This window comes from Didymella exigua, assembly GCF_010094145.1.
Source record: "Didymella exigua CBS 183.55 unplaced genomic scaffold M421scaffold_9, whole genome shotgun sequence".
Taxonomy (NCBI): Eukaryota; Fungi; Ascomycota; class Dothideomycetes; order Pleosporales; family Didymellaceae; genus Didymella; species Didymella exigua.
This window is the reverse complement of record NW_022984783.1, coordinates 803,201-824,466: the sequence shown is the minus strand read 5'-3', so window position 1 is coordinate 824,466 and position 21,266 is coordinate 803,201. Positions and strand designations below refer to the sequence as shown.

Here is a 21,266-nt window from a genome sequence, read left to right as displayed (position 1 = left end):
CAACTTTGATGAGACTGGCTTCCAGATAGGCGTTGGGGGGTCTGTGAAGGCAGTCACAGCCTCTGAGAGGCGCCTTAAGCCACTTGGGGTTCAGCCTGGTGACAGGGAGTGGGTGACGTTGATTGCCGCCATCAACGCCACAGGGTGGGTTATCCCACCCTTCATCATCTTCAAAGCTAAGAACCACGACCAGGCCTGGTATCATAACCCTCAGGATTGGAGAATAGGGGTTAGTGATAATAGATGGACAACAAATGAGCTTGGGCTTGCCTGGCTATAGCACTTTATCAAGCACACGGAGGTTAAGAAAGTAGGTGGTTACAGACTACTGATTCTTGATGGCCACGAGAGCCACAAGTCACTCGCCTTCCAGGATCTTTGTGAGGAGAACAATATCATCACCCTCTGTATGCCCCCTCACACCTCACACATCCTTCAGCCGCTTGATGTGGGTTGCTTTGCCCCCCTAAAGCGTGCGTACAAGGAGGAGATCCGAGTCTTGGCAAACTGCTATATCAACTACATTGACAAGAAAGCCTTCCTAGCTGCACTTACCCTAGTATTTGACCAGGCCTTCTCAAAGGACAATATCCTATCAAGCTTCAGAGCAACTAGCTTAGTTCCAGATAACCCAGAGGTGGTGCTATCAAGGCTTGAAGTGAAGCCTCGTACACTAACACTACCTTTACCTAGGAGTACCCCTTGGCAGCCTAAAACACCAAGCAACGCCTGGGAAATAGAGGCTCAAACAACGCTAATTCTCAAGAGGATAAGGGACTATAGGAGTTCCTCACCTGAATCTATTCTTAAGATAGTGCTGCAGGTTAAAAAGGGGTCAACTTTGAAGGTACACTCACACACGTTGCTTGAAGCTTAGATAGATAGTCTTGAGCAAGCAAATCAGGCTGCTTTGAGCGTAAAAAGCGTAAGAAGAAGCGAATACAGAAGGGGGGGACTCTATCACAGGTAGAAGCAGGGGTAATAGTTACCCAAAAGGATGCTGAGGTTCAACTTGAAGTAGAGAGGCGTGAGGGGAGAGTGCAGGCAGGTGCTAGCAGCAGGGGTATTCCGCGCTGCAGGAGGTGTGGCAACACAGGACACAACAAGCGTACATGCAAGAAAGATACAGTAGAGATAGGCGATTAATTCAAGCTATTACGCACTATTATATCTTGTTGTTGTGTTGAGTTATTCACGTTCAAAGATATATAGTTGCATTTGGTGATTCGCTCGGTGGGGTGATCCGCTCGGTGGTGGACCACGTTACTAGCGAAGCAACAATACTAGCGAAGCAACATGTGCAGTGGAGTGCTGGTACCAATGCCCGCGTGTGGTTGACGCCGTTGCGCACAGGCACTGTATGTAGACAGGCACTGTGTGTGGACAGGCACTGTGTGTGGACAGGCACTGTATGTGGACAGACACCGTGTGTGGACAGGCACCGTGTGTGGACAGGCACGGTTGAGGTTCGCCCAGGCGGGCCGATTGGAGGGGATTGGCGCAGGGGCCGAGCGGCATGACGTGACGGGCTCACTGCTGATGGATGAGGGAACGGCGCTCAGCTTGATGCGCGCTCGATGCGCGCTCGATGCTGCTCTCCCAGGCACTCGACGTGCTGCGCTGCAGCTGCGTCTTTCATTCTTTCCAGTCGTGTAGTGTCTCGTGTCTCGTTCTCGTCCTAGTGCAACATAGTCTGGGTGTCTGCTGTCTGCTGTCTGCTGTCTGCTGTCTGCCTCTGCGCAATACATGTGAGCCCCGACTCCCCAACACCCATCTCCAATACCGACACCCCAATGCCCGCCCCCGAGGCGCCGCGGCCATGGCACCAGCAGCCCGACACAATCCCGCTGTCGCCCGAGTCCTTCACGGCGCAGAAGCTGCAGCACGCGACGCCCGAGCACCTCGACCTGACGTCGCGCCGCTTCTTCATCGGCCCCGTCCCCACGGCCTGGCTGAGTAAGCACCGCCGCGACTGGTACAAGCACCACCTAGGCATCAGTTACTCGAGCCGCGCCGCCACCTTTTCGTCGGACCCGCGCGAAGCCCGCCAGCGGCGCCTCAGCGGCGCAGAAGGCCCCAGCGCCTCGGCTCTCTTCCAGCACAGCTTCCCGCAGCCCGAGGAGCTCGACGCCGAGGACGGAGCCGCCGAGGACGGAGCCGCCGAAGACGCAGCCGCCGAAGACGGAGCGGCCGAAGATGGAGCCGCCAAAGACGGAGCGGAGGGCGCGCAGGGTCGGCGTGGGAATGATGTGGTGGGCAGCGAGGCTGAGGAGTTTGTCGACGCGCCCTCGGAGCCTGGAGATGTCGACGCCGACGCCGACGCCGACGCCGACGACGGGGACCTGCGCGTCTACACCCACGAGGGGGAAGAGTACGACCCTGCAAAGCCGCCGCTCCCACACCGCGAGAGCACCAGGTCCTTTGTGACGGCATCGTCGATGCCGATTGCAGAGTCTGACGGAGACGAGGGCGAGGGCGCCGAGACGCCTCGCGCAGAGGAGCCGCAGCCCGCGATGGTGCCTGGTGGCAAGTCGCGGGGCAAGCTGCCGTTGTCTGCCGTGACGCATGCGGCCGCGGCATCTACCACAAGAGGGCCGCCCTCGGTAGATGCCGACTCGACCTCCTCCTTGCTGCGAGACGCTGACGTGAACAAGGCACCGCCCCGGGGCATCCTCGCGCGAGCCAAGAGACGCTCGAGCATGGGCCTGTTCAGGACCGACACGTCCACGGGCCCCGAGCAGCCCACAGCAGACCTCTTACAGCCCACATCAGACCTCTTACAGCCCACATCAGACCTCTTACAGCCCACATCAGACCTCTCACGGCCCACATCAGACCTCTCACGGCCCCCGCAAGACCCCTCACGCAAGCCGTCGCACCTGCGCAACCTCGTCAGGTTCGACGTGCCCGACGACTCGAGGCGCCAGGCAGTGCACCTCAAGGCCAAGAAGGCCCAGATGACCATCCAGCGCGCCGGCACCAAGCTGCGCCGGAAGAGCATCAAGGACGGCCTGGTCGTCAAGATGGAGCGCATGCTCGTGCGCGTCGACGCTGCCGACCAGGTCCCCGACGACTTTGACGAAAACGTCAGCCAGCGAGTCGTCTCGAGAGTCAAGGAAAAGTGGCGCGAGTACATGGTTGTCTGTCGCCACAGCCACACGGACGGAGCTGATTTCCTGCTACAGCTCTACCAGACGAGGGTGAGTTCAGCGTCCATGCCCTGTTCCTCAAACTGACACCCCAGGTCATCCCCGAGATCGCGCAGCCGGGCGCAGGCAAGCGTGCAGCCTACGAGATCCCCCTCGGCCGCAAGACCAGCAAGCTCAACCTGTACTCGTCGCTCGACAAGTCCATTGTCGTGTCGACGCCCGGCTCCAGGGGGACCCTGATCTTCATCATGCAGTCGCGGACGGCTTCCAACGCCGTCGAGTGGTACACGTTCCTGCGCAACGTGCTCGGATGGCGCCGCGCCTCGGAGCTGCACATCAACATCCCAGACATGAGTCTCAGCGTGCGCGTCGCCAACCCCTTTGAGAAGCTGGAAGCCTCGCAGAGCCGCGTCCAGGACGCCGACGACACCGAGGAGGCCATCTTGAAGACGATGCAGGAAGAGCAGGCCGTGGCCCAGGCACTGATCCGGCAGTGTCTTGACCAGCTGGAAGACGCGCCCGAGTGGGCGTCGGTGCTGGAAGCCTGGACCAAGGAGCAGCGCATAGGGCTCGCTTGGAAGCGCTACGACCGTCTGGAGTGGATCCACGGAGCCAACGAGCGCAAGATGTACGGCACAATCGCCATGCTGAAATCCCACGATCTCGAGCTGCGGCCAAAGACGCACTACCCCACGACAGCCGTCACGCGCAACAAGCACAAGACCCTAACCGAGCCCGTGCCCGTCGAAGGCTTCCTCATCAGGCTGACCGGGCAGCGAGGCCGCGCAAAGCGATTGGGGCTGATGTACCACAAGCAGCTGTACTTTGCCACTCACGATCAGTACCTCGTCTTCTCACGGCCCACAAAGGCAACTCCACCTCGTCCGCCCAGGCTCCCTGCCTCCAACAGCTCGGCGGTCCCCACATCGCAGGCGATCCGGGACACCACGCCGGACAGCTGGGCCGTCAACCCGTACCCTGTGCAGGACAAGCAGATTGAGTGGCTCAGGAAGGGGCACACGGGCACGTCTGAAACCAAGAGGCTGCATGACGAGGACGCGGCAGACGAGTTCCAGCGCAACCAACACAACCTCCTCAACTGCGATGGCTACATTGACATGACCGACATGGTCAAGGTCCGCAAGGCGAGGCTGGGCGCCAGTCCTGCTGACCAAGACATGGAGCCAGGCTCGGACGTCGACTTTGACCAAGACGTCGACATGGACGACTCCCGAGGCGAAGACGGCGCCACGAGCGACATTGATCTGGGCCGCACCTTTGAGCTGGTCATGAAGAACGGCCTGGTGGTCCGCCTGCAAGCCGCCGACAAGCCGCGCCGCAAGCAGTGGATCATGCACCTGCGCGCCCTCGCAAAGTACTGGAAACACCGCACCGCGTCCGACATTGCCCTCTACAAATCGACGCGTGCCCGCAACCTCAGCGCGCTTAACATTGACGAGGAGGGCGAGGCGCTCATTGGCCAGTTTGCGCGCAAATGGGAAGTCACGCAGTCGTACGCCTCGCCGCTGCTCTACAACATGTGCGGCATCGCCTGCTGCCGCACCATCCACATGTCTGGCACACTGTACCGCAAGCCACGCATCCACGCGCCCTTTACGCGCTGCAGCGTGCTGCTCGCGGGCGGCTCGCTCGCCATCTTTGCCGACGTGCTGCGCTCCCGCGTCGGCAAACAGCTCACGCACATCCACCACGAGCGCATCGCCAACCTCGACCTGCGCGACTGCTACGTCTACTCGGGCCTCGTCACCGAACACGACCTGCTCTACCAGAACCAGACGTTTGACGCCAACCAACCGGGTCACCACGCGCTGCCCCGCGTCTACCCCCTCGACGGCTGGACCTCCACCGACGAGGACGTCATGACCACGTTTGTCATCTGGCACGGCAAGGCGCGCAGCTGGTTCAGGGCTGAGCAGGGCGCGGGCGGGGGGGAGCAGGTCAGGAAGGAGGGTAAGCGGGGGCGCGTCAAGCGCGTCGCCAAGCTCGGGTCCAAGGGGAGGAGTGTGGTGTTTCGAGCAAGGAGTCGCGCTGAGAGGGATCATTGGGTGCTTGCTGTGCAGAATGAGATTGAGCGGGTGGCGGCTGGTGATGGGAGTGATTTTAGGATTGAGCGTGCTGGGAAGTAGAGGGGGGACTGTTTTGGATCGGGATGTGGTTGTGTGTTGTAAGCTGCGGAGGGAGGGCGAGACTGGGTTTACCTACAAAGTAGTGCTGGGACTGATACTAATACTGATGCTGATACTGATATTGATACTAATACTCATTCTAATACTCATACTCATACTCATTCTAATACTGATTCTAATACTGATACCCATACTAATACTGATACTGATATTGATACTGATACTCATACTCATACTCATACTCATACTCATACTAATACTGATACTGATACTAATACTGATACTGATACTGATACTGATACTAATACTGATACTGATACTGATACTGATACTGATACTGATACTGATCCTGATCCTGATACTAATACTAGTACTGATACTAATACTAATACTGATACTAATACTGATACTGATACTGATACCACTCACCCCACCTTTCACAATTACTCCTTCCTGGATGAAACGCTTTATGCCACGCTCACACAGCCGCAGCGACAACGCAAGACAGCGGCCACTCGATGGCCAAGAGATGCTTCGCTTCGTCTCGTCCAGCCGTTTGCCCAGTTTTCCCCCTCGAGCCACGAGATAAGGAACCACCCACTGCTTGACCCTTGAGTAATCTTGACAACATGACATGGCGCGCTACATCGCAGAGTAGGTACCTGTCGGGGTGGTTGTGTGCGTTTGCGGCTAAGCGCGATAAGCTACATGTCCTTCTCTGGGTTCCGTCCGAGGCCATGCACAATGTGGACATAAGCTCTAAGGCTATCTGTGCACGGCCGTGTGGGAGGATGGGGAGGATGCAGATATGTTTCCCGGCATGGTGGGCGAAATGACCGTATTAGGCAATGCAGAGGGTCCTATCTGCACACGAGAATGCGGGGTGCGACGTGCAGCCGCGTTTGGTCTGCCCGTGGGGTCAGATGGCGGCAACGGTGGACTGGACGAGGAACTGAGGTTCGTGGGGGCGAGGTGAGGACCGTGGAGAAGCGGTTGTGTGTGAAGCGTACTCGCTGGGCCCGCCCGAGGAGGCTGGAGGTTCGCACAATGTTAACATTACCGCGGTGGGTTGGGTTGTCGTTGACGCCACCCGCGCGGCTCCTATGCAACATAACATATACGCTCTCACCGCCAAAAGCCATTGCAGTTTTCAAGATGGACGTACGTGATGATGTCTGCCTTTGGTGTCAGACAACAGCACCGTTCTCCGCGCGACCTTCCCCACAAGACATTACGGAGTAAACAAAGATAGGCTACGGCTGCCTATGTATCCGAGCCGCGGTCTCCCCCATGTACAAAACCACGACTCCTCCCAGAACCGCTTTCGCCACCTCTCACATCGTCGCCCTCTCGAACTTCGCGTCAACCCGTTGTCCTCCAGATCCACAAGCGCAGGCCTTGACGCTCACCACTTGCAAACCGGATTGGGTGTGATTGGATGGAGACTGCGGCCGCATTCGTATGCAGTTGATTGAGCGCCAGAAATGTCGATAGGTAGCAGCCTTTCTACACGCTATGTACCTCCGCCGACGAACCGCTTTGCGATGGACCGAATTGGACAGTTCGCGCGATCTAGGCGCTTGCACGAGGACTTGACGTGGCCGGCAGATAGCGCGGATGCCGTCCATCTCAACTTGCTTTTGCCAGCCGCGGTGGTCTCAGGCAAATGCACAACATCTGACACGCGAGTCAATGCATCCCTGTCGTCCTTGGCTGTTGACAGCTGCCATGAGGGCCGGGATGCTTCGTTTGAGCCGCTTCCGGTCACCTGATTACTCTCAGGATTGTCAGATGCAGTTGATATCAATAGGGTCATGCGAAACTCTTATCACCAACAAGCAACCAATTCCACTGCGCCGCAGGAGTGCTCACTCTTGTGCTGCAGCGCACGCATCGGGCAACCTCTTCGCGCCAAAACATGCGAAAATGGAGGCAGACTCCAGCCCTGGATGGCTGTGTGTGACAGATTGCCCGCTAACGACTTGCGGCACACCAAGACCATCCGCGCCTTCGAACGGCAACTGACAGGCATCGGACTGGGAGAAGTGTGGCCAGATACGCGCAGCGGAGATGGCTGGTCGAAACATTCACCTTCACTGGTGTGATGCTCGCAATGGCGACGGATAACGCAGCCTTGACCCACGCGCGACCTGATCCAGGCGCCATCTATTTCTTTGACGGTAAGCCGTCTTCGCTGCGCGACTGCAACAAGGCAAATCTTTCGCTCAGAACGCCTGACTAAGGCATCGCCACTCTATGGTTGTATTTCAGCGGATAGCCCTGATTCGACGTGCAGACGCAACGAGCGGGGTCTATCTTGTGTCCGGGGGCGTGAAAACTCTGTGCCGCTGCCGACGATCCACGCCCAGCTCAACGGGTCGGACTCGCTACACTGTATTCGGCTAGTTAGCTCCGTATGCCCAGAGCTACGCTTGCTGCTTCCGACCCTTAGTCGCATGCTTCGCTCACCATACACCGGATCTACCAGCAGCGCGCTGAAGAGATAACCCGCGCCTGCTTTCATATAAAGTCTATGCTACTCACCCCGGGACACGGACTTGATAGAGTGGTACGCGACTTACACTTCGCAATACAGCCTACTTCACGTCCACCGTCTTTGGTGCGATTCACTCACACTTAGCTTCGGCTCCCTACCCTCTCGACTTGACGTCGACTCCACTGCGCCACCTTCCCAGCGACACTGTTGTTGACCTCACGCGACACCGTTGTTGACCTCACGCGACACCGTTGTTGACCTCACGCGACACTGCCCTCTACCAAAGCGCCAGTCCTAAGCGACTCCAAACCCAAGCAACACTGCCTGCGCAACAACTACCCTTGCAGCCATGACTACTGCGGAGAAGAAGTACTCTGGCGAATTCGTTCGCGAGACTTATAATGGCGGCGACCAGGACATCCAGCACGGTACGGTAACTGATAATGCCGATGACCTCCAACGCCACCTTGGAAACCGCCAGATCCAGCTTATTGCTATCGGCGGATCCATTGGTACTGCGCTGTTCGTCAGCATTGGCGGTGCCCTCAATAAGGGCGGTCCTCTCGGCATGCTGCTCGCGTACGCTGGATACTCCTGCGTAATTGCGCTGGTGAACAACTCTATGGCCGAGATGGCTACTTACATGCCCGTCTCGGGAGGCTTCATTCGCATGGCTGGTAAATGGGTCGATGAGGCCTTTGGTAATCCACACCCCGTTCGGGAAGCACGCGCGCTGTATTAACCTCCGATAGGCTTCATGGCTGGATGGAATTTCTTCCTCTACGAGGCTCTGCTCATCCCCTTCGAGATCACTGCGCTGAACGTTGTTTTGAAATACTGGCGAGACGACATCCCCGTAGCCGCCGTGTGCGCTGCTGTCATTGTGCTCTACGGTGCTTGCAACGTTTTGGCTGTCAAGGCGTATGGTGAGGCGGAATTCTGGCTCTCTGGCGGCAAGGTCATCTTGATTCTCATCCTGTACACCTTCACCTTCATCACGGTAAGTGAACATGCATGTACGGGCGAGGAAACTAGTACTGACAACCTGTAGATGGTCGGTGGAAACCCACAAAAGGATCCATATGGCTTCCGTTACTGGCGCGACCCTGGTGTTTTCGGCACTGTTGCGTGGTCCTCCGGCGATCTCGGCCACTTCGAGGGTTTCCTTGGTGCTCTCTGGGCTGCCTCTTTCTGTATTGTCGGCCCTGAGTACATCTCGATGGTGTCCGGCGAGGCCAAGCGCCCGCGTGTCTACATCAAGAACGCCTTCAAGACCGTGTACTTCCGATTCGGAGCCTTCTTCATTCTCGGAGCTCTCTGCGTTGGCATTGTTCTGCCTTACAACGACCCTACCCTCGTCCAGGTCCTTGAAGTCGGAGAGAAGAGCGCCGCCGCCTCTCCCTACGTCATTGCCATGACCAACTTGAACATCAACGGACTCCCTCACCTCGTCAACGCCTTGTTGATCACCAGTATCTTCTCTGCCGGCAACACATACACATACTGCGCCACTCGCTCCCTGTACTCGCTTGCGATTGAAGGCCGTGCGCCCAAGTTCCTGCGCAAGTGCACAAAGAATGGTGTGCCCATCTACTGCTTCGCCATCGTCATGATATTCCCCTTCCTGTCGTTCCTGCAGTTGTCAGACAGTGCTGCGACTGTCCTGAACTGGTTGATCAACATCGTTACAGCCGGTGGACTCATCAACTTCATCACCATGATGATTACCTACTTGTGCTTCTATCGCGCCTGCAAGGCCCAGGGCCTCGACCGCAAGACCCTTCCCTACACCGGGTACTTCCAGCCCTACGGCACGATTGTTGGACTTGTCATCCTCGTTAGTATCCTCGGCGCTTACGGGTATTCTACGTTCCTGCCTGGCCAGTTCACCATTGAAGGCTTGTTCACATACTACGCCATGGTCTTCATTGCACCGCTCACCTTTGGTTTCTGGAAGCTTTTCAAGAAGACTAGGTGGCTCAGGCCTCACGAGGTTGACCTTGTCTGGGAAGCTCCCGTTGTTGACGTCTACGAGGCATCTTTCATCACTCCTCCGGTTGGCTTCTGGACTGAGCTGCTTCAGCTCATCGGCTTTAAGCGCCACATCCCAGTCGACAAGCGAGCTGACGTGGCCTAAGTTTGAGGCAATCTGTCGTTCACGTTGCTACGATTATAACCTAACGTTTGTTGGATAGATACCCTTTGTGCTCGCGCATACGCGCTTCTTTCGTAACGAATCAATACTCGTTCGCTACAAGATCAACTTCGCATTCGAATGTGTCAGGTGATGGAAGCTCTTCTGCGATTGCCCTCGCGATAAGCAGAAGAGTCATGTTTTGCGAACTATTGCAGTTCCAATACGATTGCGACCTCCACGAGACGATCCTTTGCGACAACCCTCCCTTTGCGACAAATTCTTCATCCTAGCGACAAAATCACCCCCTTCGCTGACACGATTATCAACCTTCCGAACTTGAGCTGTGGAAAGAGATATTTGGCAACGTGATTATCAGCAAGAAGAATCGGCATTCGATGGACGGTGATGGTGAAAACTTGACGGCAGGCAGATTCGTGCAGGCTAGGATGCTACCTTGAAACTCAAGGAGTCGGCTCTCTAACAAGTGCGGCTCCCATTCAGCTCAGATGCGGTTCGAATATGCTCTTCAACTTGGCATCCGATTCGTATACAAGAGATGGAGGCTGCTCCCAGTTGTAGCGGTAAGAGGAGCGTTGCTGTACCACTGGAAACGCGCCTCGCAAGGAATCGGATTGCGGCAATTTGCATTTGCGTAGCACCACGCTGGCGCAGACTCTGTCTCTTGCGGCCGCGGCTGAAGCGGTACCTGATGAGCGAATACGACGCCCTGCTGCGCACTCGAAGTTCAAAGACGGTTGACACGCTTGTGCGGAAAAGAGGACCCACGCAGGCCCACCAAGCCAAGACAAGGACTCCACCGGTTTTGTTCATGGTAACCCCAGACATGCCGTTGCTCCATCAAATTGGACCCTTCTCTCGCCACGAAAGATTAGGCGCATTACGCTGCTGTTGCGCAGCACTCTGCATCTCGGCAGCGCAAGCCTCACTAAGTTCTCACTCCTGCAGGCGTGACCGCCTTGGCACAGATCACAACCACGCCTGCCGTCCCCGTCAGCCGCTGACGTCGTCTACGCATTTCCACTCCGCCTCCGCCCCGCTGTTACCCTGATACGCACCGGCTGTATTGCGCAGCATCTGCCAAAACGCAGTATTCGAGCATGTGGGGCCACGGTAATTGTTATCCACTTGGCGGCCTCATGGGCGTTGGCATGTCGGAGTGTGCCGACTTACGTAAAGCGCCTGCTTCCACGTGCGTCGCTCTACGCGCCAATCAGTAGGGCGCTGAATGCTGGGCTGACGTCGCGACCGAGAGCGCGAGAGCCGAGTGCGAAGCTGAGCGCGGCTTAGAGTGCTTGCTTCAACGACGCTGTAAGAACTGGGACGTGCTTGGCACCAACACAGAGCAACAGGAGAGAAGAATGTGAAGCATGTTGCCTGTCTGAAGAGGGTGAGGCCGAGGCCGCGCCGATGACTACGGACATCGTGGTGGCCTTGATATCTGGGGTCTGGGGAAGCGGAGGTTGACAGGTAGCAGACCCTCGGGCCTGAACACTTGAAGCTGCGTCATTCTACGGTATGCGCATGTTCAGCAACTATTGCAGGGGTTTCCCGCAATGTCCTGTTTTGCACCATCGACGGGAAATCACGGTGAGAAGTTCTGGGTAAAGATGGACCGAGACGCAGCGCAGTGTTCTTCGGAATCCTCATCGACGTCCATGATGAGCTGTTATAATGGAAGCTCTTTGCGTCCTACTGAACAACGACCAAGGTGCAAGGCTCTGGCTGAAGCTCGATATCGTACGGATCATACGGGTTATCCGTAAGATAATAAAGGCTACCCATGCGGAGCTAGAAGAGTCGAAAGCACGACACAAAACGGGCCTTGTAAATTATCCCTCTGCCAGTAGTACCAACAACGCAGCATACACATTGCAAAAAGAAGTCCCATCTCGATCAGCGCAACCGCATGTAGGAGCACAATGCATCTCAAGCGAGATTCAGCCGCAGAGCCAACCAAGTATCCTAAGTTCAACAGCAGGCGCATGGTCTCGCAGTCTGCTTATGTACAAGACGGAACCAGCCAATATCGTGCGCCTTAGGCGTATCGTACAGACAAATTGCAACTGTTAGGACTCTGCTACACCACAAAGATATAAATGTGGAGATCTTGGATACAAAACTGATCAATCTTTAGCTACTAATGCGTATGGTACACCATTGAACGTTTCCCAGAAGAAGTCGCATAGCAGCATTTCCTTGGAGACGAGCAAGTCCCGACTCTAAAGGAACGATTGCTATGCTTCGACGCGAAGCAAACGCACCGCCGTACCGCAATTGGCAAATAGTACCTCAGTATATACATCAGTGCTGCCTTGGCAGAGCTCGTCACCGAGAAGAAGGCGCTCCACGCAGCAAAGAAGCCTCCAGGTCAGGGCCGCTTACATCAAGGGCATGGTCGCGAATCATGAGTTCGCCCTAGACGTAATTGAGGTTTTGTTAAGCTAAGCTGCGATTCAGGAGGCTATAAGATAAGTACTTCTTTGTGATGAGGATGCAAAAAGTGCCTTGTTTGCAACGCAGCGGCGGGGATTTTGGAGCGCCGATTGCCGGGATCAGAGGAGAAGGAGCGGGAGTATGGCTGGTGTGAAGTTCCTTGCGTCACCGTGTTTCTTCTCGATGGAAACGGGCAGTTGCGTTTGTTGGAGGCGCGTACATGCATGGCATCACGGGGGAGACCTGATTGCAGAACAAGCATCGAGTGGAAAGAACTCACATGGTACGATGGACCACGCATAGTAAGAGTCAGTGGTTACTGCTGCAGTCAATCCCAATCGGCATCGTCGTCCAAGGAGTGAATTTGCCAAAGCGCCACGCTAGATCCGCAAATACACCACGACGTCTCACGAAATATACACTCACAACGGTATTCAACTCATCCACCGCTCTCATTCATTCGATGCCTCTCTTTCCCTTTCGTCTTCGCTTGACCCCTGCTTGGGCTGAGTTCCGGCAGCGGAGGAGAGACAGCCAGACCTATCTGGCCACCTCCTAAGGAGGAACGCGAGTGGGATGGAGTATGGTGTGCGAAGTATACGATATTGCGGCGAGGCTGACTCGCTTCGGATCAACCAAGACAGCGTTCTTTGTCGTGCGTGGATACGGATGGCACGGATATGGGTCTGCGGGCGTGACAGTGGCGTGTTTGTTGTACTCGCGACCCTGCTCAGCGGTTTAGAGCGAGATGGCAAGCGAGAAGTGTTGCGGCTGTGGGGGTGTCGTGGCAATAGGTTTTTTGTGCTGGTGTCGGCGGTGGAGATCGAATTGCCCCACGAGGCTCTAAGACGGGCATGGCGACGCAACATCTTACAGGGGAGAGCGAGGACGTTGTCGAGGAAGAGAACTGGGACCGTTGTCAGTGGCGTTTCTTGGGGCAGAAGCGCTGTTCCAGAGAAAGTAAAGCATCTTTTGTGAGAGCAGCTGTTTACCTGTGATAAATTATATCACTTCAACAGCCATCGTTCAATGACTAGCAGAGAACTTGAAGCCCTCAATTGACTGGTCCCCAACGACGGTCGCCACGCCAACGATCATATGCGCAAAGCCTACAACAACGCGGTTGATCATCCCGCCAAATTCGTATTTTATCTTAGGCATCTTGTTGAACCAGTTCAAGTGGCTAGCACAAGGAGTATCGCACCTGTGACAATACAGAACGACTTGACCATGACGTTGAATATATCACAAATGGCCTCAAGGTAATCTGAGGCCCTTTCGGGTATCTCGTACGACTGCCTGGTTGACCGGTGTGACAGCATTGAGCTTTGCGATCGTGTCTGCGTGCGCTTTAAACACAAAGACTTGAGCCTTGGTGACGAGTTTACGTATCGATTCTCCGGTGTTCTTGGTCCACATAGGCGTCTTGAAGCTGTATATTTCGACCTGATTGTTGGTCGCCGTCAAGTTGACATTCGAGTCATAGACCTCCCATTTCTTGCTTCGGAAGCGGTTGTTGATCATGCTCATGCTATTATGAAGGTACGCAACATATGCGCTCGAGCTGTAAAAGTCATCCGCTTGGTGTTACCAGTATTCATATTCAAGGCTCTACGTGAATCTCAAGGCCTGAACTGCAGAGGTTCAGACGATCAAAGAAGTATTGCTCTCGACACATACAACGATGACCATGTGCAGTGGGTGGTGCAGCGGCGACCAGATCTGTTGGCGTAACGTGCCGAATCATCTTCAGAGAAACGATCAAAATATAGCATGTAAATGAGGGACTGGTTCTGTTAGAGACTCGTCCCGAACTTGAACCAGGCAGACTTACCAATAGAACAACTGCTGCGAGCACGGAGCCAAGCTCAGTGGAATCGTTCTTGCCTTAGCGCTTGGTGATGCAGGCTACGTTCTTGATCATGCCGATGATACCCTCTCCTATGATGATAAGAGTGAGTGGCTACAAGCATTCGACGATATGCGTGTACTTGAAGCTGACGATGCGCCATGTCATGTTGATGATAAGGACAGCCAGACCTTCAACGATAGCAATGACGATCCTATCAGTACTAGTCAGCAAACAATTTCAGCTTAGTGCTACACCAACTCACCAAGTGATCTGTTCTGACAGGCCGACTTCGGCGTGAGGGAACAGGATCAGAGTGACGGCATACGCTACCGCCGCAGCTATGTAGAATAAGGTACTCAGGGCCAGTGGTAGCAGTTGTTTGCCGAGGCATTCGCCCCTGCGACATAACGACTGCATACTGGGTTGCGATGCATGCACGAGACAATATATTTCACTACTAGTACGCCCATTGCCTGCCAGCATGGCCGTTACTGAGCTCTCTGCTCCGCTCGTGGCGATTGTCATCTTCGCGGCGTCGGAGGCACGTTTCGATAACGCCTCGCGGGCATCCTCGTTGATGGCGGATGCCAATAATGACAGATGGTCCAACGTTCTTCACGCTTTCATCGCCTCTTGACGCTGAAGTAACGTCCAAGATCCATAGCGAAGTTAGTAAGCAAGCTGAATAGTCAAAATGATAGCCAGTCGACTGGTATTGTGCGACGTTATAATGGTAAAAGCTGCTTCTGTTGAACGGCGCAGCTTCTCGGTTTATAGGATGCCACGTCCATTGCTCTCATCTGCAACTCTGGCATGTAAGCATTGGATAAGCCTCTTTCAGGCTTACCTATAGGCACGCTTGAGCTTTGGGTCTCTAAAGCATGTAAGAAAGGGCCCATGAGTCGACCGAGCTTGTGACTGAGTTGGTGAGCATGCACTGCGATTGAATCCAAAGCCAGTCACTGTCAGCTCTCCGCCAGAGAATGTTAATGGACGATATGGTGAGTCAATGGAGTGTAAGCTGTACACAGACCGCAGCTGCGTCAATCTGCATGCCAGGGCTTATTTAAGGCTGCCCAGGGTACAGATGAGTGGCTGAGGCTGCCGCCTTGGTCAGCCCGAAATCACAGAAGCATCGCAATACTGTCAATCGACGTGGGTCTGCATTTCAGGCCGAGGCGACGCTGAGTAAAGTTCGTAATAGATGCGTTGTACAGACTGCATGTGGCGATACCGGCGCACCGGACAGTCACATTCTGTCAGTGAGCACTCTCTGTTCCTACAGCAGGTCATCGAGTGGAACTCCTAGGGTGCAGCGTCCAAATACAGGTCCTACCGCCCTCTCGGTGTCTCCACGAATTCGCTAATGTCCTCTTCTTCGTCCTCAGACAAATCTTCGTCAACCGACTCGTAGTCTTCATCCTCTTCTTCATCCTCGTCATCATTGGGCACTGGCGCTGGTGCTGCTCTGGTACGCAGCCTTCGCCCTCCCTCATCTCCGAGCCTTTTGACCTTCGCCCGGACCCTCCCTTGTCGCCCTCGATCTGTGAAGTTCAGAGTCCATGTAAGCCCAAGGCCGCGTTGCGTTGTTCCAGAATTGTCAACGATCCAGGTGTACGGCGCTTTGAGAACGATTTCGGCTTCGAGTGTGAAATAGCCCCAACCCAGCCGGCGAACTTCGTAGGGCGCACGACGCAGGATGACGCGTGGTGGACGAAAGGTGGGGTGCTGTGACCAGTCAGGAGAGCCTCACACCCCATCGTAGAATCTAGCTTACCAACTCTACGCGCACCTCCTCCACCAGGTCTGGCCTCGACGTTCGAACGAAGAACGTCCAGTCGTGCTGGTTTGCATCCTCACCCCCTCGGATCAACCTGTGCTTGTTGCCTATCAGGACCATGATGCCCTCTACACCATTCTGCCCGATTCTGCTGCCTCGGTCGACCTCCTCCTCAGTGCGTCTTTCGGCGTATGTCGCGGGGTACTTCTGCTCCAGCTGCGTAGCCAGAGTGTGGTCGGGCGAGGCTGCTGTGTGCGTCCGACACATTGGGCAATTCGCTTCGAGGTCGTAGGATGGATCGTAGTTGGGATCAAACTCTTCAAGTTCGATGTCCCAACTAGACGCCTCGATTTGGTTCGTGGTTGAGGCATCGGCCCACTGCGCCATACAGGATGCGCACAGCAGATGATTGCAGCGTGTCCTCACTGGTGTGAATAACAGAAGCTGGCAGATCTGAAGGAAACAATGAGCTCAGGATGGCTGTTAGGGAGTTTCCATAGCTTACTGGGCAGAGATCACCATGTGCGATGTCCTCAGAAGACGCGCTTGCCTCGGCCATGCTGGAGAAGGAAGATGACGAGAAAGAGTGGACGAATAGTAACCATGAGTATTCAGGTTTTAAATTCAAGACTACGAGAGGCGTCCTCCATCGTCCCTAGCTTGTAAGTCGACATTGTTGATGTTTGAGCCAGTCTATGCCGAAGTCGCGCGTGACGGCTGCCTAACGCGACCCACTTTTCTTGATGCGAGTGCACGTGACGTTGAAGCTTGAGCCAGCTTTCTCGCCTTTCTCACCTCAAGAAAGCTTTCTCATCTCGTGATCCAATGACTGATACGTTTGCTCACGGTGCAGGGTCGGTTTTACTGTCGTGGCAATGCGCTTGCCAGCCCTTGTCTCCTGCCTCTTTCAATGATCGCAGGTTCTGGACAATTCGCTCATGCAGAACACCATTTCCTTGACGCGGCAAAGCTCATTGTGACCTAGGTGTACCGAACTATTGACCGAAGCTCGAACATTGAAGTTCGTGATGCTTGCCAGGCTGAGGAGTTCCAATATGTTCTTTGCCTTCTGGACTCTACGACATCCTGTTTTGAAGAGGCACGCTCCGGGAGGCCATGAGTTACCAACAGACAATCCTTGTCACGAGTGAACAGCGAGGAGCGCAAGAAAGAGCTTGATCTGAAACGTGTCTTCGGTGCGCAGCTGCATGTCAGCCGCCATACAGATCCAGCAAATTGCTTGACCACTCAAGCAACGCCAATACTCCGAGGCTGTCAGATAAGAAATATTTGTCTTCCCATATCTTCAAGCACATGGCCGCCGGTAGGCGCATTCTTCACGGTACATTGCCCGAGTGACTAGTCTTCTCCCCGCCATTGAACGAATGCTTACGGTTGCACAACCTTGAGCGCCTTACCGTGCTACCCTCAATGAGGCGAAAGCGTACTACGATGCTTGAGGATCCCCACCAGCAACTTCGTGAGTCTGTGAGAATAGTCAGATGAGCTGCATGGCGGCTGCTTAGCTTTGCAAAGTCTAGGTTGCATACGACCGCAACCGCACACTGGGGTCTCAGCACACGAACCACATACTTAAGGCAGGGACACCAACCTTCGAGTAAGCCAGAACCCCAATCTTGCGATCGCCATCATGTCAGAAGAGAAGATACCAGGGACGGTCGACATCTCATCGACTCCGGATCTTTCCACTGGAGAAAGTGAGAGTCAGGGCTTTGACCATGTCGCCACCAAGAAGCTGCTGCGCAAGCTTGACTGGCACATCATCCCTTTCATGTCACTCATCTACCTACTGGTAGCCCATCGCCGCTCAGTAGTGTCAAACTACGTACTGATATCATTGACATATGCTTCCTCGAAAGAACCAACATAGGCAACGCCCGCCTCGACCACCTTGAACAGGATCTCAAACTACGTGGCTTACAGTACAATGACTGTCTCGTAGTCCTTTTCCCATTCTACATCGCGGCTGAGATGTGAGATCATTGTCTGGACGCACGAGATTTGACAAAGAGACTGATATCAATGCAGACCAAGTAACATGATGGTGAAGTTACTGCGCCCTTCTATTTGGCTGTCTTTTATCATGTTCTTCTGGTCTGCAGTCATGATTCCTCAGGGATTCGCGTCGAACTACTCTGGATTGATGGCGACTCGAGTATTTTTAGGCTTCTTTGAGGGCGTGGTGCGTGTTACTTTTTCCCTTGCGGGTATAAGACCTACTTACAAGGCATCAGCTGTTTCCTAGTGTCAACTACTACACCTCCCAGGTACGTCACGCTTCCCTTGTTGCGTTTAGAGGGCACTGTGCTTGTTTTGTGTTACTTCGTGCTGTACATTCACACTCTTTGTGCTTCTAACACTATTAACATCTCCCAGTGGTACCAAAGACATGAATTTGGCTTCCGTATGGCGCTCTTCTTCTCTGCCGCGACACTGGCAGGAGCTTTTGACGGAACATTGTCGCGAGGTATTGCGGAGATTTCAGGTGTTGGCGGCAAGCCCGCCTGGTCGTAGATCTGTAAGTTACACTGAATCGCTCAGCACGAGTCCATCTGACAGGTGCAGTCATTTTCGAGGGCCTTCTGAGCATTATTGTCAGCACGATAGCGTATTGGTGCATCTACGACTATTCAGCAACGTAAGCGCTCTCCAAAGTCAGCATCAATGTATTGACTGGTCTGACGTACACAGTGTTACTTTTCTGTCAACGCAAGAGCGCGAGGATGTTGAGCACCCTCTTCACGAAGACCATGGGCACCTCTCGAATGACTTCGATACCAAATACGTTTGGCAAGCCATCAAAGACTGAGAGATCTACATCTTCATGTTCACCTGCATAGCTGGTTTCTGCCCGATCTACAGCCTTTCCCTGTTTCTCCCAACCATCATCAAGTAAGCCTTTGTACCTCAACACTTTAGCAATCACTGACGCCCGCTAGAAACATGGGCTATTCCGCCAACGACGCCCAACTGATGTCCGTTCCTCCCCATGTATGCGCTTGCTTCTTCACCATCGCGGCTAGCTGGTAAGCCGGCCGTGTCCACAAGCGAGACATCTTCATGCTGGGCTTCCAGCTCATTGCCATTTCTGGCTTCTCCATGCTTGCAGCGACCGTAAAGCCAAAGGTGCAGTACGCCGGCACCGTCCTTGCTGCGATCGGTATATACACCCAGACCCCGCTGGGCATGGCATGGAACAGTGCGAACATCTGAGGTAGCGTGAAGAGAGGAACTGGTATTGCGATGCAGGTATGATCTCTTCTTTTCTGCTAGCTCAGGACTGTATGCACTGACACATTGGCAGGTCATGGGCGGCAACTGTGGAGGCATCATCGCGTCTTACGTCTACATCAGCCGTGATGGACCTCGTTATATCAAAGGGGCACTGCCTTCTGACTGCCATGATTGCGTAAGAGACCACGGCTCGCCTATTGACACCAGCTCACATCAGTAGTGTGGCTTTCGGCCTTGCTCTCTTCGTGTCAACATGGTGCCGTCTCGAGAACGCTCGCAGAGTAAAGATCGCGCAGGAAAGGGGCACACAAGAGTTGACCGAAGAGCAAAAGTTGCTGAAGCGTGAACTTGCAGACAATGTGCCATGGTTCAGATACACTACATGAGCGATCAATAAACCAGGAGGTTATCGATCGCTACAAAAGTAGACGTGCTTGTACAATCGCCGGGAGGCAGGTCGAGGAATGAGCCCGCGAAGCACCTATCGTTGCTCGTTCGCAGCGTACACCCCATGATAGCTATAACCAACACAAAAATTTCAACCCACACCACGTGAACAAATGATTATAATCCTCCGACACAATACCTACCCAGTGCAATTTCCCACGCCACCCTAAGCTAACCCATTTCTCCTTTACACCAACATCGCACCAATCAGACAGCATCGCTAGTGTGTTTACGGTCTAGCGTAGTGCGGGGCAGCATCTTGCGGCAAGAGTTGGCAGTATGCCTAAGGCGCAGCGGCGTGCCTAATCAAACACGAGATCTAAAAGAAAATGAGCGCACATGTGGTTGGACATCTTCGCCTGATATTTGTCCTTCCTTGTTCCGCCGCGCGTTGAGTTGCGTGAGAAGGAGAGCCGTGTAAGAGCTGGAGCTGGAGCTGGAGCCCGACAGTCCGCAAAAACGATCAAAGAGACATTGGGTTTGCGAATTCGAACCGAGGCACACTTGGCCGCGACACTACGCGTGCGAACGCGCAGTCAGAGACTGTCGCACTGTTGAAGGGCATTCACATGGTCGACTTTTGGGCCTTGTAGCCGCCGCTAGAGCGCTTGTGCGACTGCGATTGAGACAGCTGCAGGGCAAAAGAGGACCTTTATCCAGAGCATACAACATTGCCAACCAGCAGAAAGCAATCGCAAGGACGCGTGAGCCTGAGTCATCGATTATTCGAGATTGCGCGAAAGAAGAGCAGGAAGAGCAAGAAGGGTTACGAACGTACGCGTAGGTATACGCATATTTGCGCCTACCGGACCCACATATCTCTCGAGCAACGACATTTTGAAGAGCCTACCCGTCGTTGCTCGAACCCGACCCGACACGACACCTCAACATAACCATACGGACGAATCGAACGCACACCGCATGGAGACAATACCAAGCCTCCACGCCCTGATACATCACCCGACCCCCACAATGCTAGTCCTTCCCAACATGGACCCAACGCACCGCACCCACGGTCCACCATCGTTACCGCGAGCTCTCCTGCTCCGCTTGGTCAGCATCGCAACCCGACTCACGACCCTCATTGTCAAGGTCATCGGCACAGCATTAGCTGTGTTCCTCGTCCCTCGCACGATCCATGTGCTTGTGCTCTGCCTGGACGGCCTGTACGAAATGCTGGGCCGCCGCGCCGCCTCGCCTTGGGAATTGCAAAGCTTCTCTGGTTTCGGAGCTGTTGTTGGGCTCCTGATTATGGCTGTGCTGCATCACCTGCTTTTCCTAATTGGGTACGGTGCTATCTTTGACGAAGATCTGAGCGGGCCCTATAAAGAGGGCGCGGAGAAAGGGAAGAGGGGAGTCACGTGGGAGAGGGTATTAATGAGAGTCATTATCCCGCTGTTTCTATACGGAGGATTGTGTGTACTAGCGTGGAGAGTGTGGAAGCTAAGTGGAGATGGGAGGGAGGTTGTCAGAGCGAACACCGTGGATTTGGTGGATGATGCTGGGGCAGGGTTGGTGTGGAGGGATCGGTAGCGTTGACGTCGAGGA

General features: G+C 54.6%; 8 protein-coding genes across 8 annotated transcripts; 5 read left to right on the top strand and 3 right to left on the bottom strand.

Annotated features, from left to right (window-relative positions):
- Window positions 1-25: 25 nt before the first annotated feature.
- M421DRAFT_26782 (DDE-domain-containing protein) lies at window positions 26-712 on the top strand (the record flags this gene model as incomplete). The annotated part of the gene is made up of 2 exons (XM_033588760.1): window positions 26-229; window positions 302-712. Coding segments are annotated over 2 exons (615 nt in total), but the record flags the coding sequence as incomplete, so codon positions are not given.
- An 840-nt stretch (window positions 713-1,552) lies between these two features.
- Window positions 1,553-5,452, top strand: M421DRAFT_419230 (meiotically up-regulated gene 56 protein). The gene is made up of 2 exons (XM_033592047.1): window positions 1,553-3,200; window positions 3,245-5,452. The coding sequence occupies exons 1-2, from the start codon at window positions 1,794-1,796 to the stop codon at window positions 5,294-5,296; spliced, it is 3,459 nt and encodes a 1,152-aa protein (XP_033450430.1). The 5' UTR covers window positions 1,553-1,793; the 3' UTR covers window positions 5,297-5,452.
- Window positions 5,315-6,052, bottom strand: M421DRAFT_386249 (uncharacterized protein). Its single transcript, XM_033589913.1, has one exon. The coding sequence runs from the start codon at window positions 5,930-5,932 to the stop codon at window positions 5,369-5,371; it is 564 nt and encodes a 187-aa protein (XP_033450429.1). The 5' UTR covers window positions 5,933-6,052; the 3' UTR covers window positions 5,315-5,368.
- A 2,090-nt stretch (window positions 6,053-8,142) lies between these two features.
- On the top strand, window positions 8,143-9,930 carry M421DRAFT_59562 (uncharacterized protein; the record flags this gene model as incomplete). Its single annotated transcript, XM_033595694.1, has 3 exons — window positions 8,143-8,494; window positions 8,546-8,793; window positions 8,845-9,930. The coding sequence occupies 3 exons, from the start codon at window positions 8,143-8,145 to the stop codon at window positions 9,928-9,930; spliced, it is 1,686 nt and encodes a 561-aa protein (XP_033450428.1).
- A 3,711-nt stretch (window positions 9,931-13,641) lies between these two features.
- On the bottom strand, window positions 13,642-14,653 carry M421DRAFT_3925 (uncharacterized protein; the record flags this gene model as incomplete). The annotated part of the gene is made up of 3 exons (XM_033590026.1): window positions 13,642-13,948; window positions 14,376-14,447; window positions 14,499-14,653. 3 exons carry the CDS (start codon window positions 14,651-14,653, stop codon window positions 13,642-13,644), a joined length of 534 nt encoding a protein of 177 aa, XP_033450427.1.
- Window positions 14,654-15,089: 436 nt separating this feature from the next.
- M421DRAFT_419227 (uncharacterized protein) lies at window positions 15,090-16,688 on the bottom strand. Its single transcript, XM_033592046.1, has 3 exons — window positions 16,522-16,688; window positions 16,014-16,469; window positions 15,090-15,964 (listed from the first exon to the last, which is right to left on the bottom strand). The coding sequence occupies exons 1-3, from the start codon at window positions 16,573-16,575 to the stop codon at window positions 15,569-15,571; spliced, it is 906 nt and encodes a 301-aa protein (XP_033450426.1). The 5' UTR covers window positions 16,576-16,688; the 3' UTR covers window positions 15,090-15,568.
- A 979-nt stretch (window positions 16,689-17,667) lies between these two features.
- On the top strand, window positions 17,668-19,877 carry M421DRAFT_414169 (MFS general substrate transporter; the record flags this gene model as incomplete). Its single annotated transcript, XM_033590470.1, has 13 exons — window positions 17,668-17,852; window positions 17,897-18,010; window positions 18,066-18,219; window positions 18,272-18,304; window positions 18,414-18,522; window positions 18,603-18,675; window positions 18,729-18,762; window positions 18,850-18,929; window positions 18,977-19,028; window positions 19,086-19,197; window positions 19,252-19,286; window positions 19,342-19,405; window positions 19,479-19,877. 13 exons carry the CDS (start codon window positions 17,668-17,670, stop codon window positions 19,655-19,657), a joined length of 1,224 nt encoding a protein of 407 aa, XP_033450425.1. The 3' UTR covers window positions 19,658-19,877.
- Window positions 19,878-20,708: 831 nt separating this feature from the next.
- Window positions 20,709-21,251, top strand: M421DRAFT_3921 (uncharacterized protein; the record flags this gene model as incomplete). Its single annotated transcript, XM_033590016.1, has 1 exon — window positions 20,709-21,251. The coding sequence occupies one exon, from the start codon at window positions 20,709-20,711 to the stop codon at window positions 21,249-21,251; it is 543 nt and encodes a 180-aa protein (XP_033450424.1).
- Between the last annotated feature and the right edge of the window lie 15 nt (window positions 21,252-21,266).